At 51.0% G+C, this 15,589-nt stretch overlaps 6 protein-coding genes across 6 annotated transcripts; 4 read left to right on the top strand and 2 right to left on the bottom strand.

The window, feature by feature from the left end:
- Position 1: 1 nt before the first annotated feature.
- JCM6883_003540 (uncharacterized protein) lies at positions 2 to 1,248 on the bottom strand (the record flags this gene model as incomplete). Its single annotated transcript, XM_076628511.1, has 5 exons — positions 2 to 38; positions 112 to 187; positions 254 to 974; positions 1,040 to 1,129; positions 1,234 to 1,248. 5 exons carry the CDS (start codon positions 1,246 to 1,248, stop codon positions 2 to 4), a joined length of 939 nt encoding a protein of 312 aa, XP_076491247.1.
- Positions 1,249 to 1,345: 97 nt separating this feature from the next.
- On the top strand, positions 1,346 to 2,732 carry JCM6883_003539 (uncharacterized protein; the record flags this gene model as incomplete). The annotated part of the gene is made up of 5 exons (XM_076628510.1): positions 1,346 to 1,441; positions 1,502 to 1,868; positions 1,941 to 2,043; positions 2,115 to 2,492; positions 2,570 to 2,732. 5 exons carry the CDS (start codon positions 1,346 to 1,348, stop codon positions 2,730 to 2,732), a joined length of 1,107 nt encoding a protein of 368 aa, XP_076491246.1.
- A 277-nt stretch (positions 2,733 to 3,009) lies between these two features.
- JCM6883_003538 (uncharacterized protein) lies at positions 3,010 to 4,572 on the bottom strand (the record flags this gene model as incomplete). Its single annotated transcript, XM_076628509.1, has 6 exons — positions 3,010 to 3,352; positions 3,416 to 3,586; positions 3,669 to 3,955; positions 4,083 to 4,150; positions 4,226 to 4,412; positions 4,483 to 4,572. The coding sequence occupies 6 exons, from the start codon at positions 4,570 to 4,572 to the stop codon at positions 3,010 to 3,012; spliced, it is 1,146 nt and encodes a 381-aa protein (XP_076491245.1).
- A 496-nt stretch (positions 4,573 to 5,068) lies between these two features.
- On the top strand, positions 5,069 to 7,533 carry JCM6883_003537 (uncharacterized protein; the record flags this gene model as incomplete). Its single annotated transcript, XM_076628508.1, has 8 exons — positions 5,069 to 5,302; positions 5,371 to 5,829; positions 5,897 to 6,162; positions 6,237 to 6,333; positions 6,398 to 6,547; positions 6,609 to 6,853; positions 6,923 to 7,325; positions 7,447 to 7,533. The coding sequence occupies 8 exons, from the start codon at positions 5,069 to 5,071 to the stop codon at positions 7,531 to 7,533; spliced, it is 1,941 nt and encodes a 646-aa protein (XP_076491244.1).
- Positions 7,534 to 7,919: 386 nt separating this feature from the next.
- Positions 7,920 to 12,225, top strand: JCM6883_003536 (SET domain-containing protein; the record flags this gene model as incomplete). The annotated part of the gene is made up of 6 exons (XM_076628507.1): positions 7,920 to 7,984; positions 8,114 to 8,249; positions 8,415 to 8,976; positions 9,047 to 9,101; positions 9,165 to 11,821; positions 11,882 to 12,225. 6 exons carry the CDS (start codon positions 7,920 to 7,922, stop codon positions 12,223 to 12,225), a joined length of 3,819 nt encoding a protein of 1,272 aa, XP_076491243.1.
- Positions 12,226 to 12,737: 512 nt separating this feature from the next.
- Positions 12,738 to 15,501, top strand: JCM6883_003535 (uncharacterized protein; the record flags this gene model as incomplete). Its single annotated transcript, XM_076628506.1, has 10 exons — positions 12,738 to 12,759; positions 13,035 to 13,072; positions 13,143 to 13,160; positions 13,225 to 13,401; positions 13,477 to 13,860; positions 13,934 to 14,530; positions 14,601 to 14,838; positions 14,905 to 14,992; positions 15,068 to 15,360; positions 15,437 to 15,501. The coding sequence occupies 10 exons, from the start codon at positions 12,738 to 12,740 to the stop codon at positions 15,499 to 15,501; spliced, it is 1,920 nt and encodes a 639-aa protein (XP_076491242.1).
- Between the last annotated feature and the right edge of the window lie 88 nt (positions 15,502 to 15,589).

Genomic DNA, 15,589 nt, shown 5'->3' with positions numbered 1-15,589 from the left:
TTCAGCCTCGTACGTAGTCAGTCCAGGCTTGACTTGCTCTGTGAGACGACAACGCACAGTCAGTGAGAGATCTTGTGTGCGTGCGTCAGACAGAAGAAAGGGAGAACTCACTCGATCAGACTCGCGGTAACTCCAGACCAACTCTTTGCGACTTCTCTCCCAATCTGCAGGTCAAGGACGTCGTACACTACCCCCTTACGCAACGATTAGTACCCACAACCGCCGTGAGAGAGGTGTAGAGAGAGCAGCTCACCTGCGAAAACTCCTTCTGCACTCAGCCTCCATTTCTCCCATTTCATTCCTCCCAGCTCCTCCCTCATCCTCCTCAATTTCCCTCTCTCGACCCTAACTTTCTCCCTCAATTTCCGCTCCTCTTCAACCTGTTCCTGACTCCTGACCCTTCCCGTCTCCCCGCTTCCTCCTCCTTCTTGCCAGAACTCGAGTTCTTCCAACTCTTTCTCCAGTCGTAGCGTTTTCATTCGCTTCTCATTCCCTCTTGATTTCAACCGAGTCTTCTTCGTTTCGACTTGGAGGAAGCCGACTAGGACGCTGGCGAGAGCGCATAGGTCACTGATTTGATCGATTCGTTTTGCGCGTCTTTGATCAATGTAGCGTTTCGGGATCACGCCGAGCCTCGAACCGAGGTAGATATTGTCGGTGATTACCGCTACCAAATCGAAGCAGCTTCGGGAGAGTTCGAAAAGGTATTCAGTGGAAGTTTGTCGTGATTTCGAATGAGCTTGTCCCGGGGGATGTCCTTTCTGCGTGAGAGAACGGAAAGGATTCGTGTTATTCGGGAGACGTTGGATTGATTGTATGATGGTCTGAAGGGTGAGGATCCGTCGAAGAGCAGAGAGGAGAGAGACGATTGCGAATGAAGTTTGAATTGACCGGGAGGGTTTGAATGAAGGTTTCGGGGGTCGAGTTCGAAGCCGGTATAGCAGGATCAGTCGAAGAATGTATTGAATCGTTCTCTGTGACGGAAAACGATGATTAGAGTGTTCGATCAAGTGGGAAAGTCGGCGAAGTTGCTGCTTACGAGAAATGAATCCCGACCAGACGGAGACCTGATGAATCCTTTCACTGTACGCTTGATTACTCTTTCGGGATCGTGTTGTACTTCAACGAACTGGATCAACTGCGTCAGTCAGGAGGAAAGACCTTGTTTCACGAGGTGGGGAATTTGCGTCTGCTCGCCTTGGTGATCGCTGGGTTCTTTTCCAATCCGGGTACTGGTGCGCCTTCCATCTCTACTTGATCCTGATCCGAAGCGGTAGTCGGAGGTAGCGGAAGGAGATCAAAGTTCCGAATCCGCTCCCTTCCCTCTTTCCTCTCCGAACTCCCTATGGTTCAACTTCATTCGCTCCTCAAATCACTTGACCATTCATCTTCAAGTCCTCGAGCGACCTCACCTCGCAGACAAGCCCTTTCCCCAGCTCCCGTTCGTTCCCTCTCATCTCCAATGACCTCATCCTCTGGCTAACCCCTCCTAGCTGTACAGACGATCATCTCACCGTTACCTGGAGAATTCACACTCGAAAAAGACGCGGCGCATGAAGCTCGACTCGCTCAGAGGCGTCACCTCCTCGAGGAGGCTGTGGCATCCCCTCTCGTACTACCCAGCGACGCCTACCCTACGCCCTCAGAAGAGCAGTTACACTCGTACTCGACATTGCCATCTGGAAGAGCGCCGACGAAGACAGCGAGAAGTAGAGGAGGAGGAGGGAATTACGAGAGTTGGCAGGTGCTGAAATCGATAGAGAAGAAGGATGTGATGGCTTTGATGGATATCAAGACTAGTCAATTCGATTTACTGTTGACGGGAACTCCGTTACCGATTGTTTACGCGATGAGGTTGGGGAAAACTCGTGACTTTTCTATCTCGCGAGACTACGATGCTGCGTGGATCCGCTTGAGCTGACTCGTTGCGCGCTTAACAGACCAAGATATTGCGATTCTACTCATTGGTGCGATGAGTCGAAAAGTGAATGACGTGACAGACGATGAACTCGAAATGATGAATCCGCAAACGAAAGCCACCTTGTGAGGGTGATTCCGTTCATCCGTTCTCTACATCCGGAAACTGACGAGCGGATTCTATGCCTCACTCGTAGACGCGCACTCCGAGCCTCCCTCAAAATCGCGATCAACGCCTCCCTCGCTTCCTCCGACACTTCCCTCATCGCCTCCTTCCTCCAAGTCGTCATCATGAGCGAAGGTTCACGGTGGCTTCTCTCCTCGTCCCAAACCCTCTCTCTCGCATTCCGTACCGGTCCCTCCGCTCATCCGATCGAAACGGCAGAGAAAAGTATGTTGAGTTGGGTTTCGAGGGAATTGAAAGAGGCTCAAGTGAGCGCAGTAGGGGATTATACCGCGAATGGGATTTGGGATTTGTGTTTACTTGGGTTGTGGAGTGTCGTGACGGATCAATTGGGGAGTAAAGTCGAACCGCTACCGCTGTACTTCTTTGGGAGGGACGATCGAATGTTGAAGTAAGACATATCTCGATTCTCTTCGTTCGTGGGTAGAATAACGATGAGCTGACTCCTCTCTGCTTCTCTGCGTGCAGAGCTGTCGAAGAACGGATAGCGGTATTGAAAGCGAAGGGGAACTGGACAAAGCTCACGAAACCGATACGAACCCAACTCGACATCGCAATCGAGATCCTCGGGCAGAGACAGGTCAATGGGCGAGAGAGGGTCGAGAAGTTGAAGGAAGCGCTGGACGCTTAGTTCGGAACCGGAAGCACTCAGGAGAATGATTTTGGTTCTCTCGAGGCTCGTCACTGCTGTAGCCGGACATGTACACTCTTCATTCTCTGCTTGTTGCCATTACCATTCTCCATTCTCTGCTTGTTGTCATTATCGCAGACACTGTCTCGTTCGCACCCTGTATGAGTCGCAATCTCGATTTCATACTCAGGTTCGTCTCCTCGATGTCATCCGCAATGTTTACTTTTCTCCTCGATTTCGTCGACAATCTGGATGTCATTCACATGCTCGATCTTCTTCACAGTCTAGATTCCCCAAACACGAGTCTCTCCAACCCCCTTGCATTCACAAACTTCTCCCCCAACTCCTTCACGCTCCTCACTCCCAACAATTTCATCCCTCTCACGATCTCCTCCCTCAAGATCTCTCCACACTTCTCAATCCCGTCCTCGCCATACGGTAAAGCGAACATGAATGGTCTCGCTGTAGATACTGCGTGAGCTCCGAGACAGAGCGCCTTGAGAACGTCTGTCCCGCGTCGGATTCCGCCGTCGAGAATGACGAAGAATCGGTTGGGATTCGATAGGAGGTGAGGCGTATGTCTTCGCAGTTCGAGCAGCGCTTCGAGGGAAGTGTTTGCGCTGTCGATCCCAATCGTTCGTCAGTCAGATGCAAGCTCAACAGGAAGGGAAAAGAATGCTTACGTATTGACCTGCCGGCCCCCGTGATTACTGAGTATTATACCTCGTGCTCCGAGCTCGTAAGCTTTCAGAGCATCTTCAAACGTATGAATCCCTTTGATGAGGATCGGTAAACCTTTCGAGACTTCTTTCAACCATGGTAGGTCGACCCACGAGAGGGAGGCGTCGATAACCCTACGTTCGAGCATAAAGGGAAGTCTTTCAGTGGTCACTCAGCGTCAAAGAGGATAAAGGAAGAGGGAGAGTTTGAGCTCACGCCGAAGTTTGGGCAATTGCACTAACTTTTGCCCCTGGTTTCTCTCCCTGATTCGCCAATCCAATCGACCAATCATCCAAACCCGTTCTCTCATCGAGTTCCCGTTTCCCGGGAAAAGGAGTATCGACCGTAACGATTAAAGCTTTGTAACCCTGTTGGATCGCTTCGGAAATTTGTTGAGCGGATCGCCAGCGCTCTTTGTGGAGGTAGAGTTGAAAGAAGAGGGTTTGAGAGGGGAGGGCGGAGAGGGACATGTCGAGGTGTGAGGTGGAGGCGTGGTTTGAGGTCTAGAGAACACGAAAATCGTCAACACGAGTAAAGCTCAATCGCTTTTTAGACACGTGGGACGATGCCTGGCCGAGAGTTTCCCTGTATGAACACACATTCAAGCTGTAGGCTACGTAGGAGACTCACAGCGTAAGGAATCCCCAATCGACCAGCTCCTTTCACGATACAAAGTTCTCCATCTTTATGAGCGAGTTCTATCTCCCACCGACCGTAAGGTCAGCTCCCCCCTGCGTCTCCCACACAGTACAACAGAGAGAGAATCTACTCACTGCCCATCGCAGCAGGACTGATCATTATAGGCATCTCGCTCTCGAATCCAAAGAAGTCCGTCCTCAAATCTACTTCGCCCGAAACGTCCCTCATCACTCTAGGTCGGAACCTGATTTCTCGCCAGATCTCTTTACTTCGTCGATAGGTCTGTCCATCGTCGGCCGAGGACTCGTAGTATGCCCAGGACTGGTGAACGAGCAAGGGAAAAAGTTTTAGCCGTTGCGAAATGAGCTTCAACAGGGATGGATAGACGCACTTTGGGCTTGAGGGTAGCTTGGGCTGATATTTCGAAGTCGTGAAGACTCAGGATCGAGTCTAGGGGAGTCGCGGGAGTAGGGAGAGACATGGGAGAGGGAAGAATGGGTTGCGAGAGGTGGGGAAGAGGGTCTGAGAGCCTAAGAACGTCGTGGAAACCTGCCGGTTCGCAGTACCGATGTTAAGAGGCGGATACAGAAGAGACTGAGGTACTGCAGAGATGCTTGCGGGGCGATACGAGGAGGTTGGAGATCCGATGCGGAAATTAGCGGGCAAAAGAGCGGAACGAGAAGAAGATTTCGGTGTTTGTACAGGTGTGTTCGATAAGGAGCTTGAATACAATAGACTGAGCCCCTGGGGACGGCCGGAATGTGTTCAAAAATCGGAATCGAGTCGAGGAGGTGGAGGGGAAGGAGAGTCAACAAGTTCTCCTCTCTTCTTCCACTTCTACCACCTACCAAACACTACCAACAGCTCCGAAGCTACACCCTACCTAGTTCAGAGTACCCCAGAACCACAGATCACCTCGATTCCGCCACTTGCCGATCTTCCACTTCCCCTCTTCTCTCACTCTCCTTCAACACAGAATGTCTACGCGATTCGACACTCGAGCTATAGGACACCCACCTACGAACGGCAAGGCAGACGTAGCAGACCGACCTTCACTCAAGGCGTTTCAGGCAGAGATCGAAAAGACCAGAGCAAAGAGGGAGGAGACTACCGTTACGACAGGAACGACAGAGCTCGAGGACAAGGTGAAACAGTTGAGCGTACAGGAAGAGGAAAGTTCAGCAGATGAGACTGAAGATGGAAGGACTCTCGTGAGCTCTTCCTTTTCCCTTTCGCAAGCTTTCGGTCGAAGGAGCTAAGCTCTCGCCCATCGTCCCAGCTCGAGAGATTGATCGAACCCGACGAATCGAGTACTTCAGCTCTGACGAGTCTGCTCGATCGAGCCTTACACAAAGCTCACGGAGAAATCGTTCTCGAACTCGGTCCTCATTCACTCTCTCACAAAACCCTCGCCTCCATCTTTGATCGTCCCGACCCTCTTTCTCAACTCTCCCTCGACGAAGTGCATCTCCCTCGTCCACAAGTAGATCAAATCGTCTCGACTTTGAAGACGTTGTTGAGCGACATTAACGCTTCAGTTTCGATTCTCCATAACCCGTTCGATGAGGATGGGAGAATATCGAAGGAGAAAGTCAAATTGACGGAGACGGAAAGCAGTCAGAATAGTGAGGAAACGGTTAGGAGGTGGAGTGGGAAATCGTTGAGATTGATGGTCAGGAGGAAGCCGGATGGAGCCGAAGATTTACTCGAAACGAGAGTAGCAGTAGTAGGTAATGTCGTACGTCTCCACTTCCTACCACCCAAATCTAGGTGTTCGTAGTTGCTGACGTTCAGGAAGCGATCAGGACGCGGGTAAATCTTCGCTCCTAGGAGTATTGACGAAATCCCGCCTCGACGACGGACGAGGCCGAGCTCGAGTCTCCCTCTTCCGTCACAAACACGAGATTGAAACTGGAAGGACTTCTTCAGCGGGAAACGAGATCCTTGGGTTCACTCCGGATTCGCAAGTGATCGTACCGGATGAACATGGGAAACAACAAGCGAATTGGGAAGCGATCGCGGCGAAGGCTGGGAAAGTCGTTAGTTTCACGGATTTGGCGGGACACGAAAGGTGAGCTTTCTGCGAACGAACCTTGAGGCGAGTTTCGCAGAAAACTGAAAATTGTCTTTCTTAGTCGATCGTAGGTATCTCAAGACTACGTTGGCTGGATTGACGGGCAGTGGAGCAGATTTTGTTTTGCTCATTGTCGGCGCGAATGCTGGACTAATAGGAATGTCGAAGGTATGTTTTTCTTGTATTCCCCCTCTTCGAGCTTGGCTCATCCCGTCTATCGAGCTCGATTCAGGAACACCTCTCCGTCGCTCTCGCATTGTCTCTACCAATCGTCGTTGTCGTCACTAAGGTCGACATGACGCCCGCCCCGATTTTCGAACAAACTGTGAAACAACTTCAAAAGGTTCTCCGTTCACCTGGCTGCAGGAAGAAACCTGTTTTCGTGAGTACTCTCGCTCCCTCCTACCGTATGTTCACATGCTGACGCCCCTGTCCGTTAATAGGTCAAAGATGCCGGAATGGCGGCCGAGCTCGCTGCGAATTTCTCCGCCGAGAAAGCAGCTCCAATCTTCACCCTCTCGAGCGTCACGGGTGAATCCCTCGACTTGCTCAAGACTTTCCTCAATGTTGTTCGACCTGTCACTACCGTCGAGAACTACCCGGTCGATGCGAATTTCGAGTTTTCGATCGATTCAATTTTCTCTGTACCTTTCACTGGAACGGTAGTCAGCGGAGTCGTCATGGCTGGGTGAGCTCTCAGACTAACCTTTCAAGCGAGTCAATACCTCAAGCTGATGCCCATGTCGTACTTTCGCAGACGAGTACGACCAAACGATACCGTTCTCCTCGGACCCGATTCCCTCAACGCGTTCCACCTCGTCGCGATCAAATCTATCCAACGTAAACGTGTCAACGTCGACTACGCTGAAGCGGGACAATCTGTCTCTTTCGCCCTGAAACGAATCAAGAAAAGCGCCGTTCGTAAAGGGATGGTTCTTTTGGGTCAAACTTCGACCCCTCCAGTACCGGTTAGGAGGTTCGAAGGACTCGCATTGGTGTTGTATCACAATACTTTAATTACTGAGCGTTACCAAGCAATGTTGCATTCGGGGACGATCAGACAAACGATTCAGGTCGAATCGATCGTCGATAAACCGAGTGCGAGAACGGGGGATAGGTGTAGTATTGTGTTCAGGTTCTTGAAACATAGTGAATACCTCGTAAGTCTTCTTTCTGTCTCTCTCCCCTTTCGAGTCTTGCGAAATCTCGCAAAAGAAAACAGCACTGACCAAGCGTTCTCTCTCTCTCTCTCTCGCGTCGTGTCTTTTCGCCGTCCTACAGAAAGTCGGGGATCGTTTCTTGTTCAGGGAAGGTAGATGCAAGGCGTTGGGAGTCGTAACAAAGATCCTACCCGAGGTGAAACCCTAAGCTCTACATAAGCGCGGGACGTCGGACTCTCTTTCGCAAAAATTTCGCTTGTCTTTTTGTTTTTTCTCTCTCTCTCTTGTCTTGGTTGTAGCTTTCACTCGCAACTCCCTGTCTTCTCTCTCTCGTTCTCTATCGTTGTGTGTCGTTCTTCCTCTCTATTTGCAAAGCCAAGTTTGTGAAAATTAATCGAGATTATCCTGCGAGAGGTTCGATTCCCTTTCTCCCTCTTTCTCCTCACTTTCTTATCTCAACTTTCGACCAACTCGCCGCCCGGGACTCTATATATTCGCTTTCTCGGCCTCTCAAGGGCCGGTTTAATCCTCTCCCCCAACTCTCCTTTCAGTCTCTCTCTCTCTTTCAACAACCGACTCCTTTTCTCGCTTTAAATGTCTCTATTCTCGAACGCTCAAGCATCAGTCGCCTTCCTCTCCGGTGCTGATGATCTATTATCGTAAGTCTCCCACCTCTACTCGCGTTTGAACCCGCGTTTGCGTCTCTTTTCAAGGTGGTAAACACGCGCTAAATCTCTCGATCGATCTCTCTCTGTGTTCCCGCCTCCTCTCTCGGAACTCGGATTCAGTCGACTATTACTCGATTACTCGATCTTTGCGGAACCCAGAGTGGAAGGAAGAGCGACGGGCAAGATTAATAAACACGTGAGAGAGTTGAGAATGACGGATAAAGAAGTGGAAAATGCTAGGACTCTCGTGAGCGGAGTGAGTTTCCATGAGCTATACAGTCTACAGTCAGAGGAGAAGAATACGCGAGGCTGCTCGAGAGGGTGGAACGAGACTCGGTTGGGGGAAAGAAAGCAAAGAGTGGGGGGAAAGAGGAGAGGAGAAAGGAGAACTCGCTGACCCACCGTGCTCTCTCTGAACTAGCTTCGTAGTGGATCTATATCCCTTACGAAAGGACTCGAAACCCTACTCGAATTCCCTTCAGTCGATTCATTCGTTCAAAAGTGGGACGACGACGACCTCCCCCTCTTTTCGAATCACGCGAAACGGTACATTCTCGCCTTTCGACCCGATTGCGGAATCGCATTCCACGAAACTGATCGGTACAAGAACCCGAGGAGTGGAGTAACGGCTCGAGCGAAGAAGAATATCGCCGCGGTTACTTCTCGAAGAGATCCCGCTAGTTTCATTGAAGTCGGAGTGTTCGCTACGAGGGACTTCAAGAAAGGTGAAGTGATCAATTTGAGAGGAGGGATCGCAGATTTGACGGAAGACGAAGACGACGAAATGAGGTTATCGGGAGGAAGGAGCGATTTCTCAGTCTTGTGGAGTGAGAGGAAGAATTGTTTCTGTCTCTTGTTGGGTCCGGCGAGGTTCGTCAATCATGATTGTCGCAACAACGTCGAATTCAACTTGGTCGGGACCAATATGACGTTCAAAGTGGTCGAAGATATCAAAAAAGATGAAGAACTCTTCACTCACTATGGTAAGCCGATCTCTCTCCAACGAGTTCTTGTCTGAGAGACGTGGTTTATTGATTCTTGTTGCTTCAATAGGTGCTCATTATTTCGAAACCGACAACGCAGCTTGTCTTTGCGCAACCTGCGAACAGTATGTGTCCCTTCCTCTCACCTTCTCCAGATCTTACACTGACCCTGAATTCAATTCGCTCAGATTGAAACAAGGCGCATTCACTCCAACCAACAAACGCCAAATAGTGGAACCCGAAACTCCCGAACCCGCATCCCCAGTTGTCTCTCGCGCTCGACGCAATTCTTCCCCCGGTCCCGGTCCCTCTCGTTCCTCTTCTCGCGCCTCACGTCTCCCCCCTGTCAACTACGATGAAAACGCTCCCGTTGCTTCAACCTCTGCCAGCGCAGTTCTCGCTCAACGAGCAGTACCCTCCTCGACTTCTCGAACTCGTTCCAGCTCAGTCGGTAGTTCCAAGATTCGACCACGACCTCCTTCCTCTCGAACGATGCCCGTTCGAGGTGCTCTCTCGGTCGTCGACGCTCTTCGTGGGAAACCTCGTCTGATCGTTCAACCGAAACTCGCCCCTCCCCCTGGTTACTCGAATCATTACGTCTGGGACAACAGAACGAGAATTGCGAAATATACAGGGCCTCAAGTTTGTAAAGACGATGAAGAGAGACAACGTAAGGCGAAGGCGAAACCTACGCCTCTCAAACTCACTCGTTCGAATTCGATCGTTTCTTTATCGAAGAGAAGAAGACTCGATACAGACTCTCCGAAATCGAAACCGGCTCCTCCTCCTCGAATTCGACCTACTTCGGCGAATCGACTCAAGAAGAAACCGAGGATTGGGGAACGAAGGTCTGGAAGGTTATCAGTTGGGAACGTACCGATTAAACCGGCGACAAAGGTTCAAAAGGTGAAAGCGCAGGCGAAGAGGGAAGAATCGAGCAGTCTTAGTGAAGTTACGGAAACTGAGGACAGTGAAGAATTGAGCGAACTCGAATCGAGTGAGGGAGAAGAGTCTCGGGAAGAGGATGTAGAGGAGGAGGCAGAAGTCACGATCCGGAAAGACAAAGGGAAAGGGAAAGCAGTTGAAGAATCGACCGAAGACGACGACGAAGAGGAGGAGGAAGACGTCGAAATGGGAGAATCAGCCTCTCCTCAACCTTTCGCCCTTCCCCCTCGTACTCGCAACGGTCGAAACCTCCGAACCTACGGACGATCCGGATCTCGAACTCGATCAATCTCAAACGAAGCTCCCGTCTCTTCCGTCAGTGGTAACGCTCATCTCCGTACCGTTACTCTCGATCTCGGATTCTCTACCTCTACTCCCGTCGAAGAAGATCCGACTCCTTTGGCGCTCAATCACGGGTCGGACGAAGAAGCCGATTCGGAAAAACCGAAATTGTCGAAAAAACCTTCTCCTTTTCCTGCCGACGACGACGACGATGATCCACGTCTACCTCCTGATCGACCTCGTAGAAGCATCTCTTCCCCGAATTTCTACTCGAATTCAAAGTACAATCAGAGAGCGACCGAAGGTGGAGGTGGAGGAGGAGCGTCAAACTCAAACTCGAACGGAACCTCGAATGGCGAGTCGAGTTTTTGCGAAGCTCCCTCCTCCGCGGGATCAAGCGGACGAGGGAGCTATTCTCAAAGGGCGGCGACGAACAACAGAGCGCCTAATGGTGGACATAACGGACGAGGATTGGGATCTGGATCGGGGTCGGGTTCAGGTTCGGGAGGAGATGAGGAAGATGAAAGGAACGGTAGGAAACGAGGGATTCCGACCGATAAGATGGACGTAGATGAGGAGGAGGAGGAAGAAGACAAGAAGCCGGACATCAGGGAGGAGGGAAGTGAAGGGGAAAGTGTCGGTCCTTCTTCAGCTCAATGCCCGGAACCACGATCCAACATTCGACGAGGGAAGAGACCAATTCAACGCAACGACGACGGAGAGGAAGAAGGAGGAGGAAGTTCGTCTCAAGCCGCCGCTTCGCCGAAAGCCAAGAAAACTCGAATCGAATCTCCTGCGTCTTCAGAAGAACCAGCTCCTCGCGCTCGCAAGAACATTCGGTGGGGCAAAGGCAAACCGGGAGTTCGACCTCCGACGATTCCACCACCACCTCCTCCTCCCGTTGTTCGTCCACCTGTCATCGAGTCTCCGTCGCCTCAACCCGAATCGGAACCAGAACAACCGACTCGAACGGAACCTCGGAACATGTCGAGAAGAGCATCTGCTCCGACTGCCTCACGACCTCGAATCTCCCAACCTCCACCCGTCGTCAATACCGGTCGACAAACTCGCTCGAAACCGATCCCCGGTCGACTCGAGGACGTTCTCTCTGCCCCTGAAACTCTCGCCGCGACTGGAGGGTACGACTGGGAGAAAGGAAAATACATTACTCGACACGAACAACTTCGAGCGCCTTCTTCGAATCCCCGTCCTTCAGAGAATCGTCCTTCAGAATCCCCCCCTTCGCCTCCTCCTTCTCCTCAACGCCGTCGACGAAGAAAGTCTTCCTCGATCGCACCAGCGCCTCCTCCTCGGCCTGCGATCGCAAGTCCCGCCGCTTCGACTTCGTCCCTCCCTGCTCCAGCGAAGAAACCTCGTCGTTCGAATTCTCCTGTCGTATCGAAATCGACGGCTCGAAGACGAGTCACTCACAGTCCCGTCGCCTCTACCTCTCGTGTCTCTCTCCCCTCCCCTGCAGTTTCGTCAACGACTGCCGTTCCTCCTGATGGAAGACGAGCGACGAGACGTTCTTTCCCGATCGCAGGAGGCCTCAAGGACGTTATCTACTCTTCGAGCGCGCTCGCTGCGACAGGAGGATGGGACGAAGAAAGTGGAAGATGTGAGTGAATTGCCCGACTCTGTCGAGATTGACGACTGATTTCGAGCTCTTGTTTCACAGATGTCGGCGCATCTTCTCACCCTGTCGCGGACGATAGCGCATCTTCCTCAAACTCCACTCCAGGTCCTCGCAAGCCCTCCTCCTCCAGCATCAAACGCTCGAAATCCGCCACTCCTCGTTCCGCCTCTTCTTCCTCCTCTGCTCCCGCTCCTCCGAAACCTCAAACGAGCGGTACTCCCAACAGTGCGACTCGTTCAACTCGTCGTTCGAACCCGATCAATCAGAGACTCGAACAACTCGTTTATTCTTCGGCTGTTGGGGGATGGGATCCGGAGAAAGGGAAATATGTTTCACAGGTTGCGGCGAGGAAAGCGAAGAAATCAGAAGGGTCTGTCGAACTCTAGATTCGATCGACTTGATGCAGCCGCATTCTTCCTCCCTTCTCGCTTCAAATGAACCAACCACGATACTTGATCTGTCAACGGAGGAAAGTGCTCGTCGTCGTTTGAGCGCTGTAGTGTACTGCACCTTAGCTTATCGTGTTTTGTATCGGTTTTTAATTCTTGTTTTTTAGTTTCGTTTTCGTTCACTTTGTTGCGCTGTTTTCTTGCCTAGCTACTCCTTCTTTCTTGTCATGCTTAGTCTTCTCTCTCCTAGTTCTCTTGTCTTCGTTTAGCAGAAGAATAAGAGAGTTCTCAAGCTCATCTCCGCGGCGACCTAATTTCCCTTCGTGTCCGAGTTAAGGTTACACGGTGTTGCCTGGTACGATCGTCAACGCTCCGGATGACCCTCATACAGCGTTGAACAGCTTAGTGATTTGAGACAACCCCGAAATTGATCCGAAGGTACCGCTTCTCCTCTCCCAAACACTCAACTCGACCACTTTCGACACGTATCCGGTAGTAGAGCTTCGAACATGGCGGCACGGAAGCTACAGAGTAAGCCTCTCCTCGGCTCATCACTCAGTCTCGAACGAACGAATGCATTTCTCCGCCTAAATCTCCTCGACTCTCAACCCTCTCGAGACGGATAACGACTCGTCGATATGGGGCAGAAGGTAGCTTACAGTATAGGGAGGGCAAGACGAGATAGCATATAGGGAAGGGAGAGGGAGAAATGGCTCTCGTAGCCACCCCTTCTTCAACAAGCTCTCAATTCAGCGTAATCTTACGAGATAGAACGCTGACGAGCTCTCGTATGGTCTGATGAACAGCTGAAATCGATAAGACACTGAAGAAAGTGACAGAAGGAGTAGGTTCCAACTCTCTCGCTCTAATCTCGTTCTCCGCATCTAGCTGACTCTCTCTCGCTCATTCATCAGGTCGAAGTATTCGAAAGCGTTAGTGACAGTCACGACCACGAGCGAATAATCAGTGGATTGACCCATCAGTGACGGAGAACAGGTGTATGATAAGATTCAAGCGTCGAATAATCAAACACAGAAGGAGAAGCTCGAAGCAGACCTCAAGACTCAGATCAAGAAACTACAACGATTACGAGATCAGATCAAGACATGGATGGCTTCGAGTGATGTCAAGGACAAACAACCTCTGGCGGATAATCGAAAATTGATTGAAACTGTAAGCAACACACTCGTTCTCTAGCTCTTCCGAGTCATCATAGTGACGAGCTAACGATCCGTGCTCTTCTTACAGCAAATGGAAAAGTTCAAGGCATGCGAAAAAGAGATGAAGACGAAAGCGTTTTCGAAAGAAGGTTTATCAGCCGCGGCGAAACTCGACCCGAAAGAGCAACAGAAGCTCGACCTATGTCAATGGATTCAAACCATGGTCGAAGAACTGTCACGGCAAGTCGAACAGGCCGAAGCGGAACTGGAAACGATTCAAGGGTTAAAATCGAAAAAGAAGGATTCCGAACGAGAAGCGAGGTTGGAAGAACTCGAACGACTGAATGAGAGGAGATCATGGCATATCAATCGATTAGAGTTGATCCTCAGGTTACTCGAGAATGGGAATTTACAGACGGATTCAGTGACGAATGTCAAGGACGATATCGCTTATTTCGTCGAAAGTAATACTGTGCGTGTCGAGGGCTCTATACATCGTTCAAGTTCAGTGCACTGACGATGTTGAGAATTTTCGAATTGCACAGGAGGAAGACTTTGAGGAAGATGAAGGAATCTACGACGAACTGAATCTCTCCGACGAAGAAGACATGTACCAAATCGGTGGAGACGATCATCAATCATCTCACGACTCTGTATCCGTCGCCGACGAACCCGCACCTCCCGTTCCACCGATACCGAAAACTCCGTCGAAAGTCGAACCGAAAGAAGAAGAGAAACCAGCACCGAGAGCGAAGATTGTCCCTACACCTCAGAAGAAACCGAGTACAGACTCTGTCTCTCGACCCCCCGCTGCTCCCGTTACGACTCCTCAACGTTCGACTTCTGGATCCACACCAGCTCCTCGATCAACTCCCGCGACTCTTCCTCCGATTCGATACGCCGCCGCCGCCGCAGGAGCTGCCGGAGCGAACTCTTCACCAGCTGTCACTTCACCTCCACCTTCATCGGCAACTGCCCCTCCGCCAGGTTTCGGTTCTCTCCCTTCCCCGACGAGTCCAGAAGTTTCGAAAGCTGGTCCTCCTCCAGGTCTCGCAAGTCGTACCAACTCCTCAGCTCCTTCACCAGCACTTTCGGCAGCAGTGCCACCAGCTCAAACACAACCGAGTCCGGCACCGAGTGGGGTAAGAAGGAGATTTTCTCAATTTTCCGAGCAAGATCAGGTTCACTTACGTTCGCTCTTCTCTCATACAGGACGTTTCACAATCAGCAAACTCTTCATTACCCTCTTCAGCCGTCGCTTCCGCCGACCCAGCATCTCCCGCGCCTCAATCCGCTAGCGTTTCTTCACCATCACAGAAATCGCAAGAACCTCAACAACAAGCTTCGCAACCGGCTTCGGCTGCCGTCTCGAGTTCGACAAAGAGTGATACGAGATTACCGAGTAGTTTGGCGGATCTCGTGACGAGCTTTGAAACGGCGAAACAAAAATGTTAGTCTTCGTTCTCTTCAGAGCTCGTCTAAAGGGCAACGAGGCTGACTAGATGTACATTGACAGCGATGCGACGAGACAACGACCTTGGAGCGATCAACCAAATTCTCGAGGCTGGTTTCCCCGGCGTTCCTCAACCTCTCGATGCTGAAAAGTAAGCAAAATCTCTCTCGACTTTCTTACTTCTCGTTCCTCTGAACTAACGGACTTCTCTCTCGACGTACGACAGACCGAAATACTACGTTCCTCGCACCCCTTACGCGACTCCAACGTATTACCCTCAAGAGCCCTCATCTCAATTCGGTTCCGCCTCGCTCTTCGCGAAACTCGACGTCGATACCTTGTTCTACATCTTCTACTACTGTCCAGGTACCTACTTGCAATACCTCGCCGCAGGGGAACTCAAGAAACAAAGTTGGAGGTTCCATAAACAATATTTGACGTGGTTTCAACGCGCGAACGAACCGACGACGATTACAGAGACGTTTGAACAAGGTGTTTACCTGTATTTCGATTGGGAAGGTTAGTCTGTCGTCTTCCTCCTCTCTGCATCGTTGGTCATTCTTTGCTGACGATGTCCTCGGTTTCTCGATTGAAGGTTCATGGTGTCAAAGACGTAAAACCGACTTCAAATTCGAATACAAATACCTCGACCAATATTGAGCGCGACTGTCTTCGCTCGTCAGCTCGAAAACGATGAGTTACTGTAGCTCGTCTCCTCGAACCTCGACTTCTTGAAACTGTTTCCTTC

The sequence above is a fragment of the Sporobolomyces salmoneus genome (assembly GCF_050403485.1).
Source record: "Sporobolomyces salmoneus JCM6883 DNA, S_salmoneus_JCM6883_v1_ctg2, whole genome shotgun sequence".
Classification (NCBI taxonomy): domain Eukaryota; kingdom Fungi; phylum Basidiomycota; class Microbotryomycetes; order Sporidiobolales; family Sporidiobolaceae; genus Sporobolomyces; species Sporobolomyces salmoneus.
The sequence above is the reverse complement of the archived record's forward strand: the minus strand, read 5'-3'. Positions and strand labels throughout refer to the sequence as shown.